The following is a 16340-nucleotide window of genomic DNA, read 5'->3' as shown; positions in this document are numbered from 1 at the left end:
TAGGAATAACAGGTAAAATAATTCTAAAATCTGTGGAAAGAAAAATCCTAATCATCATCTTGGCCCCAAGTTTACATTGGTGACTTTTAACAGCACAGCAGTGCTCTCCACACCTTCGTCTGTGCTCACGTGAACCTACCAAAGCAATAGAGGTATGGAGGACATTGTTGTTTATTGTTATCAAAGAGGACAATGCTTCACACTTTGCCCTTTTTCATTTAGTAATACGTCATAATAAACATCTCTATTGCACATGTAGATATGGATGCAATTTTTCCCAATTATTTTCTGCATATGCATTGAGTATGATCACTGGTTTCATATATAGATAATATACATATATGTTATATATGTATACCCACATGTGCTGCTTATACATATATACATATAATTTTACAAAGTGGGTTATCATTCATGCTGCTCAGGGAGGGGCGACAAGCAGTTAGTGACATTTTCTTGCTTTTTCCTAGTTGGATTGTTTCTGTGCACCCCACTCCCCACCCCTGATCTTTCCCTCCCCACAACCACCCCAAGCCCAGATAATCTATATTAACAAGATGAGATTTCTTCCCCACTTTTTCACTCATAAAATCTTATTCAGAAACTTTTATACATTCTTGTTGGGTTTTTGTTGTTTTTGTCATTGTCACTCTGTCTCTGGTATGGGACTACTGTAGTCATCAAAATAAACAATCATGTACAATTCATTTTCCCATATTGTGTTTTTATTCCAATGGAGAACATGTTGGAAAAGGCACTGCTGCACCAACACACACACACACACACACACACACACACACACACACACACAATTTTCTTTTAAAAATTTCTGATATGGTCCTAATCCCTCTAGACTTTATTTTCAAACATGGGTCCTTCGTGTGTGTGTGTGTGTGTGTGTGTGTGTGTGTGTGTGTGTGTGGTGTGCTTGTGGTACTCAGGGCTTCACATCTGCTCCACAAGCAGTCTACCTTTGAACTACACCCTCAGCCCCTGAACACATATATTTTTGTTTTTGGAAAAAAGTCAAGAGAAGTACATTAAACTACTTCCTCTTAATGCCAGACATTGCATGAGAATACCCATTTTTACACATTTCCAACAACAAAAGATATTATTACTCTTTGAAGTCTTGCCCATTTATAGATGTAAAGTGACATCTCATTGCCATTGTGTACTCTGACAACTACAAAAATTTCATACCTTCTGGTCTATTTATTAATCATTCAGGTATATTTATTCTAATAACTATTTGCTTTTACACTTGTTTTTCCCACTTTTTATCTGGGGTTTTGTTCTTTTGTCAATTTTTAAGGTATCTTTCTCTACATAATTAAAGATAATAACTATTCTTTCATTTGCAGTAGTATTTTGTTTTTATAAGTCTGTTGTCATCTGATTTGGCAAAATAAGATATTTTTAATACAGACCCATCTTTTCTGACCTGGGTTTTAAGTGTGCTGTCATGAATTAGGTCTTGTCCACCCTTATACTATATATGTAGTTCTCGAGGTTTTCTTTAAAATTTTTCTTACATGTACCTAATCCCCTAGAATTTATTTTTAAGCATGATGAGAGCTGGTGCCCATCTCTATTTTCTTTCATGTGGATAGTAGGTTTTCCTAGACCATTTATTAAATATTCTTTTCTCATTGAATTAAATCCTGCTTTTCTTATATAATTCTCACATTCTCAGAAATCTAATTCTTAATAGTCTGTTTTGTTCCTCCAGCCTTTTCCCCACGTCATTGTCATATTAATTTGACTGCAATGATTTTGTAGCTTCTCATATCTGAAGCAAATCCTTATTCATCTTTTCATACTATTTTTGGCTATTCCTGGATATTTATTCTTTTATGTAAACTTTGTGATCATTTTATTATAAAAAAATAAAGCAATACAACTTGGAAGTTTACTAAATGTGTACGTTAATTTGGGGAGACTTCTTAAAATTTTTAAAAATATTTTATTAGTGCATTATACTTATATATAATAGTTGGGTTCATTTTAACATATTCATAAATGCATCTATCATAAATTTGCTCTATTTCAATCTCAACTACTTCCTCATCTCCCTTCTTAGATTTTATTGGTCTTCCTTCCATTTATTTATTGTTTTTTATTATACACAAAAGTGGAATCATTGTGACATTGTGATACATGCATATAACAAAATTCGATCAATTTCACTCCACAGTTCCTTCCCTTTCCCATTCCTCCTCCCTCTGCTTTGATCCCTTCCCTTTACCCTACTATTTCCCCTTCTGTTTTCATGATATTCCCTTTTTTAAATTCCTATTTCTCTCTAGCTTCCATATATGAGAGAAAATGATTCTTAACTTTCTGACTCTGGCTTATTTTACTTAGTATGTTCTTCAGTTCTACCCATTTACCAGCAAATGCCATCATTTCATCCTTCTTCATGGCTGAGTAAAACTCTATTGTGTATATATAATCCATTTTATATATCCATTCCTCTGTTGACAGGCCCCAGGCCTGGTTCCATAACTTGGCTATTCTGAATTGCAAAATCATAAAAATTAGTAGGCATGTATCAGTGGAGTATTCTGATTTTAGTTCTTTTGGATAAACACCAAAGAGTGGGATAGCTGGGTCATATGGTGGTTCCAATCTTAAGTCTTTTGAGGAATCTCCATACTACTTTCCAAAGTGGTTGTACCAATTTGCAGTCCCACTCACAATAGGTTAGTATACTTTTCCCCCACATCCTCAACAGCATTTATTATTATTTGTATTGATGATTGCCATTCTTTTTATTTTATTGTTTTTATTGATAGTGGTGGTGCACACTTGTAATCCCAGCAGTTCGGGAGACTAAAGCAGGAGGATCCCAAGTTCAAAGCCAGCCTCAGCAATTTAGGGAGGCCCTAAGCAACTCAGCTAGATGCTGTCTCTAGATAAAATACAAAAAGGACTGGGGATGTGGTTCAATTTAACCCCTGGGTTAAATCTCCAGTACCAAAAAGAAAAAGTCTCCACACAAGGGCAACTTATGTGTTTTCTTCAATCCACCACTATAATAGAAAACCACAAACTGGGTAAATTATAAAATAGCTTATGTGGTTCATGTTTCAGGAAGTTGGAATGTGGTGAAGGCCTTCCTGCTGAGGTATACCATGGAGGAAGGGCAATGAACACGCATGAGACAGAAAGCAACAGGGAGAGCAAGAGAGATAGCAAAAGGGTAAGGGCCAAACTTTATCAGGAAAAAAGTAGGCTTTATCAGAAGCCTATTCTGGTGATAACCCATTGCTCCTACAGCAACATTAATCCATACATGAGGGCAGAGCCCCACTGTCCTATCATCCCTTAAAGTTTCCACCTCTTATCACCATCATATGGCACTTGAACTTCAACTTAGTTCTGGAGGGGACATTCAAACCATAGGACATATTGTAAAGATAATATTTTCTCTCCATTTCATCCTTAATTTCTGAGGTAGTGAAAACTCTGATTTTGAGTATCTTGAATCTCAGCACATTACCAAATTGTTAATACTAGTTTTTTTATAATTAGAGTATACAGGTTTTCTAGAAATGTTCATTATCAACAAAAACATAATCTTATTTCTTTTCCTCAAGCTTTTTTTTTTTTTTTTGACTTGCTGCATTTTCCAGAACCTTGAAAATGAAATAATACCAGTGTCCTGATTTTGGATGTTGTTTTATTTCGCAATTTAAAGATATTTCTTCCTGAGCATGAGAAGAAGACTACCACTAAATAGGGAAGAGAGGTGGGAGGGAAAAAGAGGGAGAAGGGGAGTTGCACGGAAGATGGAAGGAGAACCTCATTATTATACAGAATACATATATGATGTTGTAATGAGAAAAACAAAAAAAAAAGTGTCACACTAGATTGGATAGAGAGAAAGGATGGGAGACAAGGGGAGGAGTAAGGAGGATAGGAAGGGCAGCAGAATAGAATTGACAATATGATTGATGTATGTACATTCCATGTATGTATTATATGTCAAAATTCATTCTGCTGTCATGTATGACTAAAAAAAATAAATATGCCATACTTTGCATAGAAAAAAAATAAAAAATAAAAAAATAAGGATATTTCTTCTCTATTTTACTTATATTGGGGATTTTTTCCTCATCTATTGATATCTTTTTCTTGTTGGCTTAATAAAATATTGATACCAAACCATTTGCTTCCCTGGAATACTTTACTTGGTCAGGTTTTATTAATATTTTGCTACATTTTTAAGATTTTGTTCACAATATTTTATGTAGAAATTTTCACTTGTTCAATCAATGAGACTATTGTACCATTTTTGTATAACATTTGATGTCAGGTTTTAATACTATGTTTACACTGAATTCATAAAATGAATTAAGAATTGTAGAGCTTCCATCCCCCACCTAATCCTAATCTCAAAATATAGTGTAGAATTTTGCTAATTCAAAGTATAATTCTTGAACCAGTAGCATAAGCAACTGGTTAGAAATGCAAATTTCAAGGCCCAAACCAGACCTACAGAATTAAGATATACACCATTAACAAGATCTCCAGTTGAGTTATATGCACATTGAAACTGAAGACGATCTGAAAAGCTTAAAGTTTAAACAACATTGGAATTATTATTTTAACATGTCATTTAGACCTCAAGATATGAATCACGGACATTTTTTATATGCTAACTGGTATATTCAAAGTTTCTACTTCTTGGGCTGATTTTGATATTTTTAATTTGCCAAAAAGTCATCTGTATCCCCCCATCTACAACTTAATTGCGATAGTATTGTGCTCTTATTAGGATTTTAATCTAATTAGTCCCTTCCATCATGTGACGACGAATGGTTTTTTCCTCATTTTTACATTCTTCTTATGAAGCTTACAAAAGTTTAATCTATTTTCTGACTTTTCAAAGAACCAGCTTTTGGAGTCAACTTGAACTAATCCTTCAAAACTAAGTGGAAGGGGATGAGTTCAGCTTTGCTCTCCATTAACATCAACCATATACACGTGCAAATCTGAACTTCCAGGGACCAAAAAGCATTACAAGAATGCAGGATTCAAACCAATCAATGATTCATGAATGTTTGAATAGAGACCTACCTCCACCTAAATTGTCTTTCTGCATACCTAATCACATTCTAAACACCATTTATTCCCTCACTGGCAAATCTTTGCTAAATAATGCTGCAGTATTTGTAAATTGCTTTCCAGTTTATATGCCTTTAATACCCACTGTCTCACACGAAACTACATTTCAAAAGATCTAAAAGAAAATCCTTTACTAAAAGGAATAGTCCCTAATTTTCATGTACTGAAAATCATCTGGGGTCTTCAGAACACCCTGTTTCCCCAGATAGCCAAATGGAAGGCACAGGAGAGTCGAGGGGAGAGCTACCAAAGCCCCTCTTCCAAAGGGAGGCCTGGGTTGAAATTTTACCTATGTACAGATATAGAAAATGGCAATTTCGGGCTGGGGATGTGGCTCAAGCAGTAGCAAGCTTGCCTGGCATACGCACAGCCATGGGTTCAATCCTCAGCACCACATAAATGTTGTGTCTGCCGAAAACTAAAAAATAAATAAAAATAAATAAATAAATAAATAATAAAATTCTCTCTCTCTTTAAAAAAGAAAAAGAAAATGGCAATTTCAAATACTGTCTCCCTATAAAGGACAATTGTGTCCTTTTTCCCCACTTCAATTAAGAAACAAAGCTTTTGTTTGCACTTTTAAACATGTATAAAAAACCCTATTACATGTTTTCATTTCTTTACAAATATTCTAATCAGATAAGGATTCAAAAGCCCAATGACTGCAAGCTTTTGCACTCAAATTAACTCAAGTTTAGGATAATAATGGTAAAAAATATAAAGTACAGTTTATTAAGTTTGGGATTTTCAGCTCACTGATAGACCCAGTCTTATGTTGATCATTATAGCAGAGTTATTACAGATACTGTGGAAGCACTTCACAAAATTAATTTTATATTGTGCTGCAGACCAGAGATTTCTGATCTATAACAATCTATTTTATAAGCATTCACAGAAGCAAGTACTTAAATAGTCTTTCCTTTGTGGTGTATTTAGGTCTCCTTTTAAGTATCTGAACTAGAAACCATCTTAACCTTATATTCCTGTCAGTATTGTGCTGAGAACATTCTTAACCTCCAGTAAGTAGTGCTGAGTACTGAAAAAGAAAATAATCCTCAATCCTTCCTATTTCAGAGAATGCTGATCAATTCACCTGTTCCAAGATACTTTTTCATCTAATTAAAACATTCTCCTCCTAAATCTTAGGATGAAAAATAAATGAGATGAAATGACAAAAGTAATGAAATGCTGCCCGTTGCATAAAGTATTAGAAAAAAAATTTAGGCCTCTATTGAAATCTTATATAGGCAGAACCTTCATTATGAAGCAAACAAATAACTGAAGTAAAATAATGTTTAAGATCTTGAATTCATTTTCCCCTTCTGAAAACAAAATCCAAATTTCAATCCATAATAAAATAACCCTCTCCTCTAGCATAAAGTTCTGAAAAATAATATACACAAATAGTACATACTTTAAAAAATGTAACTGGTATTTACAAAATAGTCCCTGGAAAATGTCCCTTTAGAACAGATTCACTTACAAATTCACTTTTTTCCATCCAGGACCTAATAATTGAGTATTTGCCACACTATGCAGCACTCTCAGCATGGTGGTAAGCAGACAAACAAGGAAAGTGAGCTCTTAGTGTAGTGTAAGTAACCAAATGAACATATCCTATTGGGGACAGAGGCTCTATGTTGTTGTTTTAATAATGTCATGCCTTGACATAGTTAACGTATTAATTCCTAAAACTACTATGAGGGGATTGTTTTATAAATGTGGGAACAGAAGCAGGGATTAAGTAATTTATGTCAGGACACACATCTAAGAAATGGCAGAGCCAGGACTGAACACTAGAACCATTCCCCCACTCTTAAACCTCTGTACTCCTAGGCAGCTTTGTAGAGGGTAGATAATAAGGGGACAAGATCAGAGAAAAGAAATAGCAGTTTCGAATTTTATAGCAGACCAAGCAAGAACTGACAATTATAAACGCTGGTAGTATAAGGTGGCAATCAGGCCTATAGGCTCTAAACTCAAGATTCTGTGGGTTAAGTTTAGCTTCAGCAATATACCAGTCAATTGTAGACAGAGATTTTCCCTGGGCCTCACTCTCCATCTATAAAACAGGAATAGCAACGTTTCATTGATGGGATTTTTTGGAGAATTAGAAGAGATCATATACATAAAGTACACGTATCCTAATGACTAGGAATCAGTCTTAAAAAGCTGATATTAGAATGCTACACACAACAGAAAAGATAATGGTCCTGTTACAATAAGATTAAAATTAACAGGATTTGAGAACTGATTTAGGCCCAGGGAGAAGAGGTACTAGGAAAGAAGGCAAAAAAGACTAGCAGGTCTTGGTCTGCCAAGTAGGTTACTAGGCAGCCATTCAGTAGGGGGCTGAACATGAATATGAACTTCAGGAAAGTAAAAAGAGGAGTCATTAACAAATATGTAATAATAAAATAAGTTTCTCTGGGTGTAATACAGTGGGCCCAGGATATTCTGGAAAAATAAGGACTTTTATTTTTGGTTAATACATAAAAAGCCATAAAATTTAAAATGACAAAAATATAGAAATGAGACAGTACTGGGAGAATGAAGAATGATATTGACATTCAGGTAATTAATGTTCCCACAGTTAAGGAAAATCAGTGTACAAAAGCATTGTGGTCTTAAGCCATAAATACCAAGTAAAGGCAAACGCCCTTTCCCTATATACTCAGATTAACTGAAAGATTTTACAAAGGTATGTTCAGAAAGACCGAAGTAACTATGATGTTATCTCTAACAATGCAAATTTTCCAAAAGGCCAAATTTCCTGTAACATTCTTTTAAAGTGCACTAAAATAGCTTGGGTCCTAAAATTTTCCCAAGAATTATTCCCAGTAAGCAGTAATGCTTATAAAAGCTCTTGTCAGGATACCAACTGGTCAGACATCTATTTTAGGTCATTTTCTACTAGTGTCTAGGATTTTCTTTCTGTAAAATAAGTGAAAAAGCTAAAATGTCTGTTCTACCCACTTAGCAAAGTACTATGAAGTGAGTTCAATCATTCTACCATTTGTGGAACAAAGCCTTCTTTCAAAAGTAAATGCTACTGGGATTTAACAGTATCTTACCATGAAACTCAAAATATCATTGAAGACCAAATATAGCAATTCCAGCTCAAGGTACCTCTAATGCGACATCTGGGGACTGCAAAATTTTCTATTTTTGTTTTTCATTACCATATAGATTCTAACATAGTAGTGTTTTGACACTTCAAAATGAAAATATGTGCTATTTCAAGATATCACTTCAGGGAATGAAGTGTAGTAGTATTGAGGTATCAGTATTACTCCATAAGAAAGGGGTGCTGTTAACACTTGTGCAACAATTATTTTAGCAGGTGGACCCATCTTCTTCAATAACTGAACATTTGACATTCTTACTGTCACCACCACAACACCAATACCAGGAACATTCTCCATTATCTGGAGACTAGAATATAAAATATTACTTTTAGGTGCCCCCACCAATTACCACACTTACTAACTTTACTTCTAGAATAATAGAAATGTTGGTATTTTCTTTTTTGATACAACACTTAGCTGCAAAGACTGGACCGGTAGATGAACAGCTCCTTTGTAAAATAACAAACTAACATCTAGTTTGTTATTTTACAAGTGCACATGTATTCCAAGGTAGACCTAATTGATAATTACTTACCCACCTCCAAACAGCCAAGGCAAGATAAACTTATCAAAAAGGGCAAAGCCCACTCTTATTCCTGCACCTGTATAATTTCAATTTATACCCAATCATGTATTTAGGTAAGAGGCAGAAGGAAATAGGATGTTAATTCTGATAGGCTCTGTGTGTGCCCACCCCCACTTCCTCAGTCACATGCTGAGTGACTTCAAATCCAACTGGAATGAACACTTCGAATATAATAACTACACAAACAAAACCAGCAGTTATTTTCACACAAAGATAGTACCAAGTGTCAGATGCTTCCTTTCTGCCTCATGATAGGGTAGATAAAAGAGCATCAGTGACATAAACATCAATAATGCCAGATGGAAGAAATAACATCATTTGGAAAGTTTCTCTCAAATAATATTCCTTCACTGTTCCTTAAAATTAATAATTCTAATTACTTATTGCCACAAGGGACAAAAAAAAATTTTGGCTTGTCACGCAGGCATAAAACCAGCTAGCCAGACCTGGGGGGGATCCTCAGAGCTGCTAACACTCAGAACTCTTTCTCATAAATTACATTCAAAATTACCACACAGATTATCCAGCAGGGGAGAAAACAGTCAGAAGCACTCTTACTGAATTCTGTGAAAAAAGGAAAAGACTAGAGATGACCAGCTTGTTTCAACTCATCCTCACAATGAGCACTGTAGAATCTGCGTCCCTGACACAAAGGAGGAAATAAATATTTATACAAGTAAAAGACAAAGTCAATTATAGAGTTCACAATTATCTTGTACACCAGTCTGTAATTTTTAATTATAATTAGCTATCAAAGACATTGCACCTTTCAAGTCTGTGACCGAGCTTAACAATGTTTAACAGTAGCTTTATTAAGTGAATGCTTGTAAGTACTCAACATTAGATTCAATTTACTTCACATTTGCAAGTACATTATTAACAATCCTTAAATATTTCAAATCAACCAACTTAGAAGTACAGGAGGCTTGCCCTCAACTCTTCTGAGGTGACATGAAAAATGAAAGCAGCCTAGAACTTTAGTTCAAAGTCTCTAACCAACAATCACTAGATCATCACTGGTGAACTCATACGCAGGAACTTCAAGGTTGAGAGGCGCAGGCCCCTTCCTGATCCTGCCTGATGCATCATAGTGTGACCCATGGCAAGGGCAGTAATAACCACCAAAATCTCCTGCATTTGCAATGGGTACACAACCAAGATGAGTACAAACACCTATCAGGATAACCCATTCAGGTTTCTTTACTCGATCCAAATCATGCTGTGGGTCTCGCAACTGGGACACTTCAACAGCAGCTTCCTGGTCAATCTCCTTCTGGGTTCTGTGGCGCACAAACAGGGGTTTGCCTCTCCATTTGAAAGCCATGTTCTTGCCTTCTGGAATATCGGACAACTTGATTTCAATTTTCGACATGGCCAATACATCAGCAGAAGCACTCATGCTGGAAACAAACTGGGAGACAACATTCTTGGCGGCATATGCAACACCCACAGTAGCTGTTGCAGTCACCAAATAGGAGAAACCTTTTCTAGCCTCGCTGCTCTCTTTTGAAGACTTTGTGCTATCTAACACTTCGGAGCGACGATAGTCAGAGAAATCAGGCACTTTGACATCCGTGTGGGAATAACGAACAGAAGCAGGTACTACAAGGCAAACAGAAAGTTAAAAACAATTAGATAAGTAACTAATTACTGAAAGGGGTATACATCAGGAAACAGACCTTAGACTCATAGGCAAAAATAAAAATTCTCAAAACTCACCAGTTGAGACTGGTGAATAGTTGAAATGGCAGTACTAGCATATAAAATATTAGAAATGAAATGAAGTTGACTACAAGCTATTATATTGGTATGAACCACAAGATAATATTTGTAAATTGAATTTCTCCTTGAAGGTTGTTGGAACATGGCTCATTCAGGATTAATATATCATAGCATTAAGTTCAGAAAGTTAAATAGCACAATTAACAGCTATATTTCAAAGTTTCCAAAAATCCAATTGCTAAGACATTTGGTACAACCAAACTAAATACTTCTCATATTCTCTGGATTAGAAAAGACCCCAAAACTTATCTAACCTACCTGGTTAAACTGATCTGCTCATCTCATTAAGGCTAGTCTAGTCTTCAAAAGTAAGTACAAAACAATATATATTCTGTGTTCTGCTGGTATCCCTTCAGTTACAGAAAATTTATGAATTTCTATTTTAGACTTGAGGGTATAAACTAATACTATCTTCAAGTAAAGCTTCTAATGTGCAGAAAAGGACATCCTTATCATAACAGGCAGCTCTTAAAATAAAACCTGTAAAAAGAACTATTTCCATTTAGCAAAAGAAGAGAAAATTTTTCCTATATTTCCCTCTTCAGTGAAGTTTTATATCTTCTGTAAAAGGGCATTACCCTTTTTTACTGCCGTGGGCCCCTTTAGTGAGATGCTTCTACTGTAGGCTACCATGTGTGTCAAATGAATGTAGATAAACAAATAATTACTGCCTTCATAGTATTTTGGGAACAAGTAATTTGTATAATAAAAAAGATTTTTAAAGTCATGTCCTCTCTCCCATACCATTTGTAAACACCTGACAAAAAATGAATTTACTGGTATCACTTTTAAATGTTTCAGGAAAGCAAATCTCTTTGTAAATCATATCTGTTTTAGGAAACCTGCCATTAGGTTTCCTTTTTAGAAAAAGAGGCACTAAAAATTGTTAACTTTTAGAAAACGTGTTATTTCAAAGCTGTACTTATAAAAACATTTCATTAAAATAAACTGCAATTTCATTCATAAGCTTTCATCCTATTTCTTTGAGCAGTCAAACATTACAATACAAAATATTTCAACTGCTTTTCATGTGATTGTCAAGATCAATAACTTTATAGAAGACATAAATATTCACAAATAATGAAACCTATCAAAATCACTCTATATACTTTTCTGACTAGCCCATTTTTTTTTGTGGGGATCAGGACATAGATGGTGACTACTTGAGATTCATATTTATGACTTCGTGGCATCAAAGTGACTTACAATGTACTATTTTACCTACTGCTAACCTGACAGTACAGACTGGCAATTTGGAATCAAGCATGAATTGTTTTTCCCTGGCAAAATCTGGGACAGTAAAGAATGTTTCATATCTAAGATAAAGAAACCAAGGTCATACCTCTACATTAAAAACAGTATCCACAACTGTTAACTCTTTTTTAAAGAGTATACAAGGTAATGTCTAAGGACACTACACAGAATGACTGTCATTCTCATTCTCAAAGACTTGATGGCAAAAGAAATTCAGTTGTCTACCTCTCTCTACCTAGCAAGTACTTTATTGGGTTACATGGTCAAGAACTCTTTAGGCAATTAAACTGCCAGGTTGCCAAAAATCATTCTCTCAATAATTTACAAGGGTTGTATAATGTCTGACTTTGAGAAGCAAAGATGTTGCAATTAGTTCTAACCTAAAACAAGATCAGATATTTATGGAAATATCACCTAAAAACAGAAAAAAAATCGAAGGCATTTTAATAAATATTTTTTAAGTTTTAGTTTTAAAGTGACCTCTGATATGCAAGAGATGCTACCCTGGTGTAAACTTCCTCCCCAATTCAAAGATCTGCTCCTGATCAATTCCTCCCATACTGTCACTGTCTTTCTAGAAACTATCTAAATAGGACACTTTAAGGTGAACTTAAGCTACAAGCTGAAGGCATGATGATAGAAGAGATTTTTTTTTCTTATGGTTCTACATTTTTTTGCCTAGTTTAAAAATTAATTCTAGAAGAAACTCTTTAGCCATTTGACAAAGATGCTTTTCACCTTTGCTATTGAAGTTTTCTCTTCTTGTTTATCACCTCCAACAACTTGAGATTCATACCTATGACTTCGCGGAACCAAAGTGACTTACAGTCATGTAGTATTTTACCTATTGCTAACCTGACAGTACAGGCTAGCAATTTGAAACCAAGCATGAATTACTTTCCCCTGGCAAAGCCAAGGACAGTAAAGAATGTTTCATTCCTAAAAGATAAAGGAAGCAAGTTCATATCTCTACATTAAAAACAGGTACACGAGGTAATGTATAAGAAAAAAAATAAACTTGGAATGGGCCAGGGTACTTCATTCTTACCCTGGACAGTTTCTCCAAAACCACTAGTGCTCCTCAACATTCACTCACAAATACTTTGCATCAACTTTACGAAATCTCAGACTGTAGGAAAGAAAAATGTAGACACTCTATTCCTTTAAGTTCAAGGTCACAGGAATAACCAATGAATACAATACAGAATGGGAAATGTTATATGCTATAAAGACATAAAGGAATGAGCAAATATAAAATTGTATTGACCTGATCCAAAATTGTGATTAAAAGGATGGGTAAGATTTGCACATAAGGAAAAGTGAGTGGAAGGATCATTAGAAATATAGAGAAGCAGTGCTACTTGGGAGGCTTAAGATGGGGAATCACTTGAACCAAAGTTAGCTGGGCCTGGGCAAACATAGTGAGACCTTCTCTCAAGAAAAAAAATTAAAAAGAATAGAGTGAATAATGCAGAGTAAGTTTCCCCTTGAGGCAACTTGATTATCATGTAGCACAAAGACCACTAACTCAACTGTCAATGGGACCAAGCAAGTAACACAATAGAACAAGCAAGCCTAGTGAGAAGTGGAGTGGACAACTATGGGAGCAGCCAATACACAGCACACTAGACTTTACCTATGTAGAAACTATAGAATCCAGTGTTGCCACCCTATAATACTTCAAGAAATAACAGGAGTTTTCCCAGTTTTTTAATACTAAGCAATCAGCTTGCAGTCGCACTACCTAAATGGTGCCATTTCACAATCTCCAATACAGGGCATTAGTTAAATGAAAGACAGGGAACAGAAGACTAAACTGAGATCTGTTGACAGAGGATACCAAAAACATTCCTGGAAAGAGCTTATGGCTAACACAATCAGTCTTGTCAATTCCATGCTCTATCTCATGCACAATGTCCATCCTCATGCAGGTCATTTTACTTCCTGTGGTCTGTTTTCTCATCTGTAAAACGGGAATACCATCAGCTTCAAACTTTTCTTCTTGAGGATTAAATTATGTTGTGAAAACCTTTAGACAAGTGCCTGAAAAAGATTGCTGGTACTCATACTGAAACTGATCTTGGAGCTGTGTTGTTATTTAAATTGAGGTGGGGTTTTTTTTGGAGGGGGGGATTAATAAGGGGTGTTGTTGATGAGGAAAGACACTGAAGGAATAAAGTTCTTAATTTTTTTTAACATTTATTTAATGTCCAGTAGCTTTCTACAGATCATGTATGCCTCACGACATCCCTAATGAAACTGGTAGAAGCATGAATCCATTTCATAGGAGAAGAAAACATTTAGAAATTTGCCCAAGGTCAAACTACCTGTAAGCAACAATATCCTCTGTCAGACTTTGTTGGAAGTAGGAGGACGCCGGAGTTGGGAACTTAACCAACAAGTTAAAGATTAGTTTGCCCAAGAGGGCCCAGATCCGAGCCAAGGGAAGGACTCCCCACATAGGGCTGCAGCATCACTTAAGACCGCCCACCTTAGCGGCGTGCCCACGCGAGGATAATGGAGGCCCGGAGAGGTGCAGCGTCCTGTTCTGCCCAAGGTCGCCCCTACCCGGAAACCCGATCCTCCCGAACGGGACTCCGCTCTACATTTCTACACGCCCCCGCCCTCCTCGGCTGCTCCCCGGGACTAGGGCCGGAGGGAGCGAGAAAGGAAAGACCCTTCAACCCGGCTCACCATTGAGGCCCACGCAGGCGACCAAAGGCCGGCCCACGGCCTGGCCACTCAGCGACTCCCGGCACAGGAAGGGTCGCTTCACGTCCAGCACAGGCGGCTCCGGGGTGGCGGGCACTGCGGCCTGCACCAGAGGCCGCAGCGCACCCGCCACCCCGCGGGACGTGGCCGACAGGACCGGTGCAAACGGGCCTGAGCGGGCGGCGACCGACAACATGGCGACAAATGATAGAACCGCCGAGCCGGTCACAGGGACGACCTTCCGCCCGCGACGCAGGCGTAAGAGGCGACGGATCTGTAACGTCAGCACGCCGGCCGAAGCGGAGTCCTGAGGGGCGGGACGAACCTGGAAGCGCTGCGTCGAAAGCGGGCCACGAGCCCACGCTGAGGGCGGAGCGTCCAGGAGGCGGGGCTTAACACCAGCTGTCAATCAGTACGTTTGCCTGGTGGTCTGCGTTCCCGTAGCTGCTCAAAATAAGAGGACAAAATAAAACTAAGGTCCGGAGAAACGTCCCGTGGGCGTGTTTGTGATCAGTTAGGGCGAAAATTTCATCTGGGGCGACCTGGGCATAAGAACAAATTACTATAGTTTAAATGAGGATAATTCTTCCCAAAAAGGAAAAAAAAACTATATATATATATATATAAAATATCACCTAGAATATATTGTAACCTCTGTTTATTTTCTGTAATGATTTTTTTTTTATCGTCTTAACCAAACAACAAAAGGCTAGGGACCTGTGTGCAAAGATTAAAAATAATGACCTAGCCAGGAACTGTGGCATGTGCCAGTGGCTGGAGAAGCTGAGGCAGTTGGGTCACTAGTTCAAAACCAGCCTCAGCAACTTAGCTAGGCCCTAACTCAGCAAGACCTAAGTAAATAAATATATAAAAGTACAAATTAAAAACCTAAATATAAAAATATAAAAAGGCTGGGGAGTTGGCTCAGTGGTTAAGCCCCCTGTGTTTTATCCCTGTTACATACACACACACACACATTTATTAAGCATCTACTGTATATTGGATTTTGTTTTCCAGCATTCTTTCATTTGTAATCAGGCTCCTGCAAAGTAGCTGCTGTTGTTACCAACGTTTTACTAATGAGGGAACATTTTACTGATGAGGTAAGTCTCAGAGAGATCCTTTGTTCACAACTGAATTGCCAGGAAACAGTGAAGCAAGTTTGTCTCCTGAGTCTGTGGTCTTAATCAACACCACTACCCATGTGAAATTTTAGGGGATGCAGGGGTGCAGGGATAGATCCCATAATCATTTCCTGTCACATGTTGAGAGAGTTACCCCCTTTTTACTTCTCTTTCAGTCCTGTTTACACCAATAAGAAAGTCTGAGTTTGGTGCTAATATAATTTTAATTCCTCTCTATATTTGTTAATCTCCTCTTTTAACACAATAAGCCTTGAATTTGAAGTTTTCAGCAGACAACTGAATCTAGAGAAAATTTAATAATATCACTTATTTTCATGGTATTTACTTTTTAATTCATACTGGTTTTCTGCCTATTATACTACAGTGAGATAAGACTTCATTCATTCTGTAAAAGAATGAATTAATTTAAATATTAAGTATATCCTAATATGAGCAATGCATGGATTTGGCAAAATTGTGAATCAAGAATGTGAACCACTGAGGTTTCTCAACCCTGCTCAGTGCTGTGCATGGACTGCATGACCTGGGCAAATTTTCTAACCTCTCTGCTTCAGTTTCCTCATCTATAAAATAGAAGTAATATTGATGGTGTCTACCTGG

At 36.8% G+C, this 16340-nt stretch overlaps 1 protein-coding gene across 1 annotated transcript; it reads right to left on the bottom strand.

Annotated features, from left to right (window-relative positions):
* Nucleotides 1-9634: 9634 nt before the first annotated feature.
* Uqcrfs1 (ubiquinol-cytochrome c reductase, Rieske iron-sulfur polypeptide 1) lies at nucleotides 9635-14853 on the bottom strand. The gene is made up of 2 exons (XM_026391190.2): nucleotides 14578-14853; nucleotides 9635-10449 (listed from the first exon to the last, which is right to left on the bottom strand). Exons 1-2 carry the CDS (start codon nucleotides 14789-14791, stop codon nucleotides 9839-9841), a joined length of 825 nt encoding a protein of 274 aa, XP_026246975.1. The 5' UTR covers nucleotides 14792-14853; the 3' UTR covers nucleotides 9635-9838.
* Nucleotides 14854-16340: the final 1487 nt, after the last annotated feature.

Source organism: Urocitellus parryii, chromosome 15, assembly GCF_045843805.1.
Source record: "Urocitellus parryii isolate mUroPar1 chromosome 15, mUroPar1.hap1, whole genome shotgun sequence".
Classification (NCBI taxonomy): domain Eukaryota; kingdom Metazoa; phylum Chordata; class Mammalia; order Rodentia; family Sciuridae; genus Urocitellus; species Urocitellus parryii.
Note: the sequence above shows the minus strand (reverse complement) of the source record. Positions and strands in the feature narration are given on the sequence as shown.

Excerpts from the sequence above, each read along its gene's own strand:
- Uqcrfs1 (XM_026391190.2), bottom strand. The coding sequence starts at position 14,791 with ATGTTGTCGGTCGCCGCCCGCTCAGGCCCGTTTGCACCGGTCCTGTCG. Across the intron at positions 10,450-14,577 it reads CGCCTGCGTGGGCCTCAATG|TACCTGCTTCTGTTCGTTAT; the intron begins GTGAGCCGGGTT and ends TTTGCCTTGTAG.